The sequence below is a fragment of the Microcaecilia unicolor genome, chromosome 1 (genome assembly GCF_901765095.1).
Source record: "Microcaecilia unicolor chromosome 1, aMicUni1.1, whole genome shotgun sequence".
NCBI classification, from domain to species: Eukaryota; Metazoa; Chordata; class Amphibia; order Gymnophiona; family Siphonopidae; genus Microcaecilia; species Microcaecilia unicolor.
This window is the reverse complement of record NC_044031.1, coordinates 328,671,889-328,686,289: the sequence shown is the minus strand read 5'-3', so window position 1 is coordinate 328,686,289 and position 14,401 is coordinate 328,671,889. Positions and strand designations below refer to the sequence as shown.

Here is a 14,401-nt window from a genome sequence, read left to right as displayed (position 1 = left end):
AGGAAGGCGGGACCGGCAGCCATGAGCAGGAACAGTGCGGCTCCGCGGTCTTTTTTTCTGTTTTTTCCGCCACTGCTGTAACAGCAGCAGCAGCAGCAGCGGTGGTGGCCACGGCAGGAGGGTATTGTATGGGAATGGGGAGAGTGGTGGGCATCCGGGCAGAACTTCTGGGCTCCCCAGAACCTCTGGACCCTCAGGCACTGCTTGGTTGCCCGAATGGTCAGTTCACCCCTGGGTGCTGTAAGTACAGGCCAAGCCAGATACAGGACACATACCTGCATTTACCTCCAAGTAAGGGTTTGCACTTACTGCACCTTGGGGCTGTTTTACAATGCTGCGGTAAGCCCAACACGGGCTTACCATTCACTCTTTTAGGACTACCGCCAGTCTAACGCGGCTACAGGTGGTAGTCCCACTCTGAGTGTGCACCATTTTCAGGGGGAAAAAGAAAAACCCCTGAAATGGCTTGTGTGGCAGTAACCTGGCAGTAATTGAGCATCGTTGCGAACTGCCCAGTTACCACCGGGTTAGCGCAGAAGCCCTTATCGACACCTCAGTGGGTGGTAGTGATGGCTCCCCACCTCATGGCCACACACTTAGAGTTCTCTTACTGTGTGGCCATGCATGTCTGGGGGCTTTTTACCTGCTGCGGTAAAAAGGGCCTGGAGTTTTGGGAAAAATGGCCGCTGCCTCTAGCGCAGTGCCCTTTTTCCCACAGCTTGGTAAAAGGACCTCCTTAACTTTTTTAGTTAAGGTGCTTTAAATGAAGAAAACTTACTGCACTTTAGCAAGCATGTCCTATAGTTATCTGTTATTGTAATTTCTTTGTTTTCTGCCTTCTACGTTTCATTCTGTGAAAGGTGCGCACCCTTTATTGAATAGCGCTCAAGTGCAGATCTTGTGCCTAACTTTGGGCGCTAGACTTCACGTCTACTGAAACCTAATAAAAAAGCTGGAGCCCAAGTTAGGTGCACAGACCCAGTATTCTATAATTATGTGCGCAAAGTTTCGGAACGCCTCTGAATCTCCTTTGCTTCTCCCATAGCCACGCCCCCCTTCAAGATATGCGCTATGGGATGTAAACGCACTGCCTTATAGATTAACACTTAGCCAGATGCACACACAAATATTAATGAGTGCCAATTAACATCAATAATTGGTTGTTGGCACCCAAAATGTTGATTGCATTGAGCACGTTAAGCAATTAATTTGCGCACTTACCTTGGGCGCACAAATTTGGGCAGACTCCATTTATAGAATCTGGCCCTATGTGTTCTTTGTAATTTGTGCATATTTGTGGCTTTGCATAGCTTATATCTCTGCTATATGCAGTCTCACTGTGCACACCTCAGACCCCTGTACCAAATTCTCAACTATATGGTGGTAGCAGCTACATTAGGGGAAAGCTCAGCTATCCTCTTTTGATGCAACACTCCCTCTGATTTCTGCCCTCTTCACTTTAACAAAATCCTCTATACCAGTGCTTTCCAAGTCCGATCCTGGAGTACCTCTTGCCAGTCAGGTTTTCAGGATATCCATAATGAATATCCATGAAGGAGATTTGCATATAATGAAGGCAGTGTATGCAAATCAAGTTCATGCATATTTATTGTGGGTATCCTGAAAACCTGACTGGCAAGAGGTACTCCAGGACTGGACTTGGGAAACATTGCTCTGTACCTTCCCCAGAAGTCAAAACCTGTCTTAAAACAGCAGGTAGATCCCATCTCACTGGCAAGCATAAGAACACGAAGCATGCAAGCATTTCTGCTAGCAATGAACATAAGAGATTTTAAATCTAACAGGCCAATAGATGCTGTGATGTTGCAAGATTAAAAGTCTGTATTCTTGCAGAATTCCTTTTCAGTTTTTAGCTGCATAACAGAGATGAAGTATTGTGCAGCTACCACATAGGATCTGTGTAATGATCTCTGGTGTGTGTGTGTGTATGTTTTTAATAACAAATTTCTTTGTGATATTCTAGATAGTTCTAATTTCTTTGGAATCAATATTTAAAGCAATTTAACTGGCCAGGAGAATTTCCTGGCTGCTGAAATTGCTTGAGCGGGGCTATCTGCTGATTTGCAGCAGTACTTAATCAGTTACAGCCATTGAATATCAACACTAACCTCTAAACCATAGGCAGTGCTTTTGTGGGTGGTCCAAGAGTAGAATTAGCACATAACAACTCTTTCTTATATCCCGCAAATACCTCATCAAAGTTCTATGTGGATTATAGTCAAGAAGATGGCTTGCCAAACCAAGAATTAATCAACAAAAGTATGAATAAACCATACAAAATACAATATAATAGTCTAAAATAAGATATGATTTTAACAGTTCGGAAGGAATTTTTGAAACAAAAAAAAAGTCTTCAGGTCTACCTTAAATTGATTATAGCTCACAGTGGCTGATAAGGAAGGTGATAATTTATTCCAATGAATTGCTGCCTGGTAAGATAGTAATGTATTAAATATTCAAATCTCATCCCTTTAGGATTAGGATAAGCAAAGTGAGAAGAATTTCAAAATGAATGAAGAGTAGCTGAGCTAGAATAAACAATGGTCTCTTACATATAAACTGGGGCCAGGCCATTATAAAGTTTAAAAAGTAAGCAATAAAATTTAAACCAGATTCAGGCCTCTAGCAGGAGCCAATGCAATCGAGAAAGATAGGGAAAAACTCTATCAGATTTAGAAATAGAAAAGTTGAGGCTTATGGCTGTGTTCTGAATGGTTTGCAATCTTCTATTGATGAAGTTGGGACAATTCAGAAAAATAATGTTGCAATAATCAAGCGATGGCAATATCAAAGGCTGAGTCAACAAATTGAAGCTAGGTTGTGTGAAAAATTGTTGAATCCATCTCAGCTTTATAATTTGAAAAAACATGATTTTTAAAATCAGATAATTTAACTGAGGTTCCAATGAAATTGTTTGCTCAAAAAATAACAGACAACCAAACAGCAGCATTGTTCCAAGGAAGGACAAACATAGCAAGAGTTTATCCAAATGTCAACTTTAATGGAAACAGGAGTCAACATGGACAAGTTTTGGAAAAATCTTCATCATAGGTCAAATAGTTTTCCACAATACATTCATAGATTCAAAGCATGCACTGCAATACCTGCATTTAAAAGAAAAATGAGGTCCAATGTCAAAAGTAACAGAAAACAGCCAACAGCATCTGCATAGAAAAAGCTCTGGTCCAATTCCTCAGACTCTTGCTGTATTTGTACTTCCCTGGATCGCTGCTGCTGTTTGACTGTTCTGCTTCTGCAATAGACTGTCTCCTGTTTCTTTCTGATCAATAATAGCTCCAAGTAATTTTATAGTAGATGATGATACATGCATAATACACTGCATAAGTTAACCAGACAAATCAGACCACATAAAACTCAGTCATATCTTTGTTCTGTTTCACTTAAGTAGTTATTTGCTGAATATCACACTTAAACGCATAAGGGATGGCCAGCTGTACATAGCTATATATTCAGAACTGGTGTCCGGAGATGGCTCAACTTTGAATATCCTGACACAACAATGACAGCGCTAAAAAAAAGCTGGCTGAAGCCAGCTGAATATTTACCCCTTTCTGTTTATTTTCCCTGGCATAAATTGACCCATTGTTGGTCAAGAAGAAGAGGGACTTCTCCTCCCCCCCCCCCACCCACCGTCTACCATTGCTTACTTGCAGTAATTATGCTTTCTGAATATCAACACATAATTGACCGAGTGCTGACTCTGCCCACAAAATACCCCCAAAATAGCCAGTTTTGAGTTCGGAGCTAACTGGTTAAGTATGGCTGAAAAAGACCGGTTGGCCCTGAGCAGGTGATTTAATTGATCAGGAGCAATTTCTGGCTGATTAGGTTGCATTGAATATCGATCTCAGAGATGCTGACTTATGGAATCGAAATGCCCAGATGCTGTTACAGAATTAGTGCTCAGTGTACTGCTTCAAGGTGCCTGTTATAGAATAGCCCCTTTAGTGATAATGGACACCCATACATAGCTCAAAAACAATTAATGTGAAAATTGCAAGCAGTGCTCAGATTCCAACTGATACACTCTGCTATATTTTGATCACCTAGAATATTATTCAGTGCAATTCTAGTCAATTTTCCTATGAAGGAAAATGTGAGTTTTCTGTACATGTGTGGAGAATACTTTATTTGTACAATGCAGAACTAATCTGAATTTGAATATTACAGGTACCTTTGTAGTGCAAGTTGCTGCTGCAGATGCTGATGATCCTTCCTATGGGAACAGTGCCAAAGTCATCTACAGTATACTTCAGGGACAGCCCTATTTCTCTGTGGAACCTGAAACAGGTCAGAAATTCTCATAGCTTTTTATGACCATCTTTGTGTGACTAAAAGTTTTATTTTCTAAAATTTTCACCAAGATATGGAAAAGTTATAAACTACAATGAGAAAAATTACACCATGAAAGATGTTTTCTTTCTTGACATCTGCTGTAATAATTTCTAAACACTGTGATAAGAAAGGATTATGTAATAGCAGAATAAAGAGGGAAGTTGTCACTGTGGGCTACCATTACAACATGTTGTTTTTCTGTTAACCCCAATTATTAGTAACATAGACACATATTTTCAAAGCACTTAGACTTACTAAGTTCTATAGTAGCCTATGGAACTTTGTAAGTCTAAGGGGCCCTTTATTTTAGTTACATTTGTACCCCACGCTTTCCCACTCATGGCAGGCTCAATGCGGCTTATATATTGTATACAGGTACTTATTTGTACCTGGGGCAATGGAGGGTTAAGTGACTTGCCCAGAGTCACAAGGAGCTGCCTGTGCCTGAAATGGGAATTGAACTCAGTTCCTCAGGACCAGAGTCCACCACCCTAACCACTAGGCCACTCCCAATGCACTAAGCCCAACGCATGTAAAATGAATGCTATCCCGGAACTACTGCCGGTCCAACATGGCTGATGACGGTAGTTCTGGCTCAAGTGAGCGCCATTTCTGGTGTGCTGAAAATTGTTGTTTTTGTAGCATGGCGCTAACCCAGTGGTAATCATGTCCAGATACCACCGGATTACCTTGGGAGCCCTTACCACCACCACCTCAGTGGGTGGTGGTAAGTGCTCCTCATTGTATGACTACGCGTGATAAGATACCTAAACTTCCAGAAATCACTAAAACCTTACCTGTTTAAAAAGGCATACCCTACCACTACAACATAAATGCCGATCTCTGCAACACACCAAAACTAAAATATGTAAAGGACATGACAAAACTCTTCCGTTCTCCGATTCCCTAATGTGGCTGTGCCACATGAACTTGATCTTACCACAACATCACCCTGTATTTGTTCACACCGGAGCCTGCAAAGGCCTCTCCGGTACTATGTAAGCCATGTTGAGCCTACAAATAGGTGGGAAAATGTGGGATACAAATGTAACAAATAAATACATAAAATATACTTTACTGCATGGCCATTTTTTTAGGGACTTTTTACCCACTGCAGTAAAAATGACCCTGGCGTGTGAAAAAATGGCTCCCACCACTACCACAAGGCCCTTTTTCCCACAGCTTAGTGAAAGGAGCCCCTAAATGCTTTGAAACTGAGCCCCTAGGTTTAATTGCAAAATAAAATGGAACCTGTGCTAAAATAGTTTGAGTTAGGGGTAAAATAGTACATCGTAACAGTAGCCATTGTTGTTAACCCCCTCCCCCCCAAGTACAGCAGCTTTAACGTTAAGTTATTTTTAAAGTAATTTCTTCAGAGATCAGGTCAATATTCAAAAGCAATTATCTGAATAGTAGCACCTGCTATCTGGAAAAGCAGAACTGACCATTGTATTCAGAGGCACTATCCAGATAAGGGCTGTTAAATATTTTTAACAACTGTCTTGGCACTGTGAGGGCAAGCTTTTAAAAAGATGCTAACATTTATGTGCCAAATACATACATGTATGACTAGAATACTGATGTATATAGGCCCACATGTGTGCACATGTGCAGATATAGGCCAATGCGCTATTCTATAAAAAGGAATCTAAATGCAAGACACATAGAAAGATGACATACAAATTGGCAGTGTTTGGGCAGAGCATGGGTTGGGTGCAAGTTACATGCATAACTTTCTCCAAGGACAAGCAGGACAGTTGTATCTGCGTGACATCATCCCCACAGAGCCTAATGCAAACGCTACTCAGTGCTCTATTACTTTAAGAGGCTTTGGGAGTGGCCCTACCGCCCATTTGTGAGTGCCTTCTCGCCCAACATGCTAGCTTGGGACCCTCAGTCTAGTTTTTTTCCGTGGAGCTAGGAAATTGTGTCTTGTTAATGTCCTCCTCAGCAATTTTTTCACTGAATGTTTATGCCTTCCGGTGAGGGAATTTTCGCTTTATATTCTTACGTTTTCACAGTATTTCCTTTCCCTCTATTTTTTGTAGTGTTTTCGGCTATTTTAAGTTTTCTTTCATTTTTTTGTGGCTCCTGAGGCCCTCCTAGACTGGAGCACTGAGCTCAATTTGATGTAAGCCACTTTTTGGCCTCACCATTGAGCCTTTTGATTTAGCTGCTGTTTTTTTTACATGCTCCAGAAAACTCCCAGTGGCTTCAAGAGATGCACCCAATGATGATCTGACCCACACAATTGGAGTGTGGGACGCTTGAGGCCTGACCGTGATCCATCTAACTGTGTTCTCTGTTTAAAAATACAGAAATGAACACAGAAAGCATGTCAGGCCCACCAGAGGGAACATTTTGGATTTTCTAAATCCGATCCATTGGCATCGAAATCTGAAGCATCAACCTCAATGGCTGCTACTGTCAGACACTGGAAGTATATCGACAATGAGGAAGTAATGGGAGACTGACGAAGAGCTAGACTACCTCTTGGAGGAGGGGTCTTATATCATACCCTCGGATCCCTCTCCACAAGATGAGAGAAGAGTCTCCACCTGAGCCTCTTAGGTTTGCTACGGAAATGATAAATGCCATTATATTTAAGTTGGAAATGGAGGATGAACCTAAGGCTGAGTTATTTCGAGTCCTGGAGTTTGATTCTTTACCCAGAGATACTATGACAGTTCCACTTCACAAGATTCACTGGGATGCACAGATGAAGATTTGGGATACCTCTTTTCCTGTACAAGTCATGCCGAAGAAGGTGGATTCCATGTATTGGATCCAGAACGTTCCAGGATTTGAGAAGGCCCAGTTGCCTCACTACTCCCTGGTGTTTGAATCTATTCTAAAAAAGGACTAGGAGTTCCAGGTCTCATGCCTTGGTACACCCACACAGGGAGGTCTGGACGTTAGATTCTTTTGGGAGAAAGGTTTATCAGGCCTTGTTGCTAGTCTCCTGCATCCAGTACTACCAGCTTTGCATGCCATTTACTTACACTCTCCCACAGGCGCAGGCTACTGAGCTTTGTCAGTTGGCCAAGAGGCAGAGGGAGTGTTGAAAATATTTGGCCAGGCTGCATATGATACTTTTGATCATAGGCGGTCGGTGGCCCAACTGTTTGGGGAGGCTAAAGGGGGTGGGGTTAGGGGTGGGGCTTAAATCCATAATTGTCTGATAACACACAGAAAAAATAAATAAATAAAAATAAGTCACAATTAATACCTTTTGTTAAATTTAGATATTAGATATGTATCATTTGTCAAAGAATAAAGTGGTTGCTCAATGCATATACTAACCACAATCGCTGAACTGCAAAACACTATGCACAACTTTGTGCAAAAACACACTCAGAACCTTACTGTACCATAAATATTGCACTGGGCAGAACCTAATACACCAATATACCACCCATACGGAAAATGCAGACCGTCAACAATATGAAACAAGGGATCATAATATCACAATTCTCATGTACAGCCTAATTCATGTTTAATGTGGGATAAAATGCCATAAATAAGTAAATAAATATAAACTTTAAATGTTGAGCACCTGATTCTCAAAGTGGACATATTCCAAACACTATAATGAAAATAAAATGATCTTTTCTACCTTTGTTGTCTGGTGGCTTTTTCTGATTCTGCTGCTATCTGTCCTCAGTGCAGGTCAGGAAGTCATCCTCGTTAAATATCTCCCTGGCAACCCAGGACACCTCCAGCCAACCCCCCTTGCTCTCCCAGCAGTAAGGTAAACAAACCATAAACCAATTTCTACAACTGGTTACACAAGGCTATAAGGCTTTCACTGCAGCTCCTGCTGTGAGGATGGAGGTAAATCAACAATTTAAACCCTTCAGAGCACAGCAGGGGAGGCTTAGCCTCTCCAAGCCTCTTATACTGGGCGCCTATGCTTTTGATATTGCATCCCCAGACTCTCTGATTTGGGTGTGGGGATACACAGTCTCTTATGACTGCATGTCTCTGACCTTGACCCTGCAGTTTAGGAGAGGCCAGAGGACGTACCTTGCCAGGGAAACACACTGACATCATCCAGTCCCTCTCCCAGCAGTCTCCTTCTATATCCTCTTCTACTAGAAGGTTCCCTGGCGGGCCTCAAAGAAGTTTCTACTACTCTCAAAGGCATAGGTTTACTTCTTCTGTCCATCCTCAGCAGCAGCCCTAGACTCAGCATCCTTAAGCGCACCAGCAATGTCCACAGAAGTCACAACCTGTCCCCCCCCAGGCAAAATCAGGGGGCAAGCTTTTGACTGGCTCAAGGACAGCATAGCCACCATCAAAGCAGCCATTCTGGATAACCTGCTTGTAGGAGGGAAGCTAACTTTTTCCAAGTCAGATGGCCCCTTGTTAATTCCAACTGGTGGGTTCTCCAAATAGTTCACCATGAGTGTCTCTTCTCAGCACTCGGTATGAGCAGGTACTTGCAGAGTTCTCTGCCCTTCTCCAGGGCCAAACAGTTGAGCCTATTCCACCAGGGCAGAAAGGGCAAGGATTCTATTCCAGGTACTTCTTCATAACCAAGAAAATGGAATGATTTCTCCCAATCCTAGACCTAATGGCCCTGAACAGATATTTGGTCAAGGAAAAGTTCAGGATGTTTTCCCTAGACACCCTTCCCCCCATTATTGGCTATGCTCTCTGGACTTGAAGGATGCTTTTACACACATCTAGATACTTCCCAGTCACTGGAAGTATCTCAGATTTCTAGTAGGGAAACACTACTTCCACTACCATGTCCTGTCATTTGTCCTCACATCTGCACCCAGAATATTCACCAAATGTCTGCAGTAGTCAAAGTGTCGCTATGCAGGCTGGGAGTGCATGTGCTTCCCTACTTGAATGATTGGCTGGTCAAGAGCACATCACTGGACATAAGTGCAGAGAATCATTCAGCTGTTGGAGCTGCTAGCCCCATTTCTAACCCGTTCAGCAATTGGAGTACATAGAAGCCATTATAGATACAGGATCAAGCAACTGCTCTCATACCACCAGATCAGCACATTTGAACCACTCTCTAATGCTCAACGTTAATGAGATGCAAATACAGGCACACTAATAGCACTGAGCATTAGGGAGTTTGACATGAGGGTTGTGCTTGGTGCATGTGCTCATCAGCTGTGCATCAAGTATGGCTCATAAGCACATGCCCAGAATGCCAGAGGGGAGCTAAGGGAAGGAGGAGGAAAAGGTGCCGGTTGCAAGTTATGAGACTGAGAGACTGCAGCTGGGTGTCTCAATGGCAGATGACGTTTAATGTGATCAGGTGCAAAGTGATGCATGTGGGAAAGAGGAACTCAAATTATAGCTATATATTAATGCAAGGTTCCACGTTAGGAGTAACTGACCAAGAAAGGGATCTAGTCGTCGTCATTGTTACGTTGAAACCCTTTGCTCAGTGTGCTGCGGCAGCTAAGAAAGCAAATAGAATGCTAGATATTATTAGAAAAGGAATGGAAAACAAAAATGATGATGTTATAATGCTTTTGTATCGCTCCATGGTGTGACCACACCTCAAATATTTTGTTCAATTCTGGTCACCGCATCTCAAAAAAGGCTAAAGCAGCTAGGGCTCTTCAGCTTGGAGAAAAGATGGTTGAGGGGAGATATGATAGAGGTCTATAAAATAATGAGTGGAGTGGAAAGGGTAGACGTGCAGTGTCTGTTTACCCTTTTCAAAAATAATAGGACTAGGGGGCATTCGATGAAGCTACAAAGTAGTAAATTTAATACGAATCGGAGAAAATGTTTCGTCACTCAATATGTAATTAAACTCTGGAATTCATTGCCAGAGAATGTGGTAAAGGCAGTTAGCTTAGCGGGGTTTCAAAAAGGTTTGGACAGCTTCCTAAAGGAAATGTCCATAGACTATTATTAAAATGGAATTGGGGAAACTCCACTGCTTATTTCTGGGATAAGCAGCATAAAATGTTTTGCACTTTTGGGGATCTTGCCAGGCATTTGTGACCTGGATTGTCCACTGTTGGAAACAGGATGCTGGGCTTGATGGACCTTTGGTCTGTCCCAGTATGGCAATACTTATGTACTTATGTAGCTCTGTTCCAGACTCAGATCATATGGCAGACTAGCATCATGGGCTAGATTATATATATATAGTGCCTTAAAGATTGGCACAGAATAAATTTCCACCTAAGCATATTCTCGTAAGTGGTACATAGAATATGCCTAGTTGAGATCACAGTGCTTAAAACTACGCGCATCCATTTACACCAAGGGAAATGTAGTGTAAATACTGGCTAGTAGATTTAGGCACAGAGGGGCATATTCTATAACAATGCATGTAAATTATGGGATGCCCACAAAATGTCCATTTCCTCACCCATAACCATACCACTTTTTGGCTCCATGCATTAGAATTTAGGCGCCATGCATTACAGAACATGCTTAGCAAGTTGTGCATGTAAATTTGTTCTCTCCTGTTTTGTGACAGCCCTACCAGTATGCTCCTTCCTTTCGTATATGGAATTTCTATCCATAAGGAGTACAAACTGCTGTCTGTTACATATAAAATGTTTATTTTGTTTGACTCAATTCCCTCTTTCACATATAGTGCCACCCTTTCCTCCAATTTGATATTCTCTATCATTATGACATACCCTCCTGTTTACTAAACCTTAACTTGAGTTATCTACAGCAGGGCCTATTTTATCCCCATGGGCCCTGCTGTATAAAACTCAAACTAAGTTTTAGTAAACAACCCTCATAATTTTTACCTTGTTATTACTGTCTCCCAGTGATTATATTCCTTCTACCAGGTCTCTGAAATACGTATTATAACTACCTCTTCATTTAGTGCTATATACTCTAGCTCTCCAATCTTATTTTTTAGGCTTCTAGCATATGTGTATAGACACGTCAAATTGTGTTTTTCATTGTATCTACAAGCTGCTTAGAATCTGATGAGGATAATTTGCATCCTTTACTGTGCTCCCCCATAAACACTCCTGGTTTTCTTTCACAATTGTTGAAACCCCTGTATTGGGATTTCCTAAATGTCCTGTTTTGATAGTATCCTTCAAGGATACTCCATACCGAACCATTTGTTAATTAATTAATTAATTAACTTATTAATTTATTTACATCACTTGCTAACCTGCACAATCCAAAATGTTCTTGGAAGCTTACAATAATAAAATATATAGCTAAATCACACAACAAACATTAAAAATACAAATATCTTAAAAATAATACCCATGCTTCACTAACCTTGCTCCATTCTATAATAAATATATAGGTTAAAACATTTTAAATCTGTACTTAAACATAAGCATATACAGAGCTCTACTTTGCAATACAGTTTAAAACATCAAGAACTTTGATTTTACACCATATGGTTGGTTGCTGAAATAAAAAAAATCTGAAGGGCCAAATTCTATAAATGGCGCCTGAAAAATTGGCACCGAAAAATCATGCACATAACGTGATTCTATAAACTATTCCTAAATTTAGGCATACTTTATAGAATATGTGCATGTGCCGTTCTTGTGACTAAAATTTAGGCGCACCCATTTAGGCCTCCTAGAACCAGGCCTAAATACCTGTGCCTAACATAGACACAGATCAGGTGTATTCTATAATAATGCACACAGTTTTTTTAAATGCCCACAATCCACCTACTCCACACCCATGGCCATGCCCCCTTCTCAGCTGTGTTCATTAGAATTTATGTGCACCATCTTATAGAATATGCCTAGAACATTATGCATGTAAATTCTAATTAAAACCTATTATCAGTGCTGATTGGCATGTTAATCAATTAAGTTGTGCTCGTAATTTGGCCATGAAGCCAAATTATCACGCACGACTTAAGGTACCATTTATAGAATTTGGGGGTAAGTTCTTTCTTTAAAAAAAAGCCATACTCTGTGCTTTTCTTAAAAACACTGGTAAGCAACTCCATCAATTTGGCCCACAACCCTAAAAATCTTTCTACGACATTCCTCTAGTCTTATATCTCATACAGAAGGAATTTCCAATAAAAATTAAGAAGAAGATCTCAAATTCCTTGATGGTATATAAATTCTCAACAAAGTGGATAAGTGTGGCAAATAATTACTACTATTACTTATCATTTCTATAGCGCTACTAGACGTACACTTGAACATGAAGAGACAGGCCCTGCTCCACAGAGCTTACAATCTAATTAGGACAGACAAACAGGACAAACAGGAGATAAGGGAATATTAAAGTGAGAATGATAAAATAAGGGTTCTGAACAAGTGAATAAGGGTTAGGAGTTAAAAGCAGCATAAAAAGGTGGGCTTTTAGCTTAGATTTGAAGACGGCCAGAGATGGAGCTTGACATACCGGCTCAGGAAGTCTATTCCAGGCATATGGTGCAGCAAGATAAAAGGAACGGAGTCTGGAGTTAGCAGTGGAGGAGAAGGGTGCAGATAAGAGAGATTTACCCAGTGAATGGAGTTCCCGGGGAGGAATGTAGGGAGAGATGAGAGTGGAGAGGTACTGAGGAGCTGCAGAGTGAATGCTCTTATAAGTCAATAAGAGGAGTTTGAACTGTATGCGGAAACAGATAGGAAGCCAGTGAAGTGACTTGAGGAGAGGGCTAATATGAGCATAACAACACTGGCGGAATATTAGTCGTGCAGCAGAATTTTGAACAGATTGAACAGGAGAGAGATGGCTAAGTGGGAGACCTGTGAGAAGTAAGTTGCAATAGTCTAAGCGAGAGGTGATAAGAGTGTGGATGAGGGTCTGGTAGTGAGCTCAGAAAGAAAGGGTGAATTTTGCTGATGTTATAGAGAAAGAAATGACAGGTTTTAGCAGTCTGCTGAATATGTGCAGAGAAGGAGAGGGAGGAGTTGAAGATGACCCCAAGGTTACAAGCTAATGAGACAGGAAGAATGAGAGTGTTATCCACAGAAATAGGGAATGGGGGAGGAGGAGAGATGGTTTAGGGGGAAAGATAAGAAGCTCAGTCTTGGTCATGTTTAGTTTCAGATGGCACTGAGACATCCAGGCAGTAATGTCAGACAGGCAGGCTGATACTTTGGCCTGGATTTCGGCTGAGATTTCTGGTGTGGAGAGGTAGATCTGGGAGTCATCAGCGTAAAGATGATACTGAAAACCATGGGATGAGATCAGAGTACCAAAGGAAGAAGTATAGATGGAGAAAAGAAGACAGATCCCTGAGGTACACCAACTGACAGTGGGATAGAAGTAGAGGAGGATCCACTAGAGTATACAATAAAGGTACGCTGGGAGAGATAAGAAGTAAACCAGGAAAGAACAGAGCCCTGAAATCCAAGTGAGAACAGTGATCAACAGTGTCAAAAGCAGCAGATAGATCGAGAAGGATGAGGATAGAATAGAGACCTTTGGATCTGGCCAGGAACAGATCATTGGAGACTTTAGTAAGCGCTGTTTCAGTTGAATGAAGGGGGCGAAAGCCAGATTGAAGTGGATCAAGAATAGCTTGAGATGAAAAAAAGTCAAGGCAATGGCAGTGAATAGCACATTCAAGTATCTTGGATAGGAAAAGGAGGAGGGAGATGGCAATAGTTGGAAGGACAGGTAGGGTCCAATGAAGGTTTTTAAGGAGTGGTGTGACTAAGGCATGTTTGAAGGCATCAGGAACAGTCGCAGTGGACAGTGAAAGATTGAGGATATGACAGATAAAAGGGATGACAGATAGCGTTAAGTAGATAGGTGGGAATAGGATCAGAGGAACAGGTAGTTAGTTTTTGCCTTAAACACCAATAATAATACCTTAAACATAACCCTTTGTTCAATGGGTAACCAATGAAGTTGCTGCAAAATTCATAAAATATGGGTGAAGCGCAAGCAATCCGAACATACTATAGTTTCTGCATTTTGCAAAACTTGTAAAGCCTTCAAAGTATGCTTTATAAACCTACAAATAATCCATTACAGTAATCAAAATGAGGAATAATCAAACTCTGAATTATTTTTTGAAAATTAGAGATGGTTAACAACTCCTTCAGTCTATGATGTCGTCTCAACTTAC

The 14,401-nt window shown here is 41.3% G+C and overlaps 1 protein-coding gene across 1 annotated transcript in view; it reads left to right on the top strand.

Moving 5' to 3' along the window:
• The window catches only part of LOC115478355 (cadherin-10-like), a 392,306-nt gene that overhangs the window by 167,052 nt on the left and 210,853 nt on the right, over positions 1–14,401 (top strand). Inside the window, 1 exon segment of the mRNA XM_030215685.1 lies at positions 4,213–4,332. Coding sequence (XP_030071545.1) covers positions 4,213–4,332 — 120 coding nt within the window.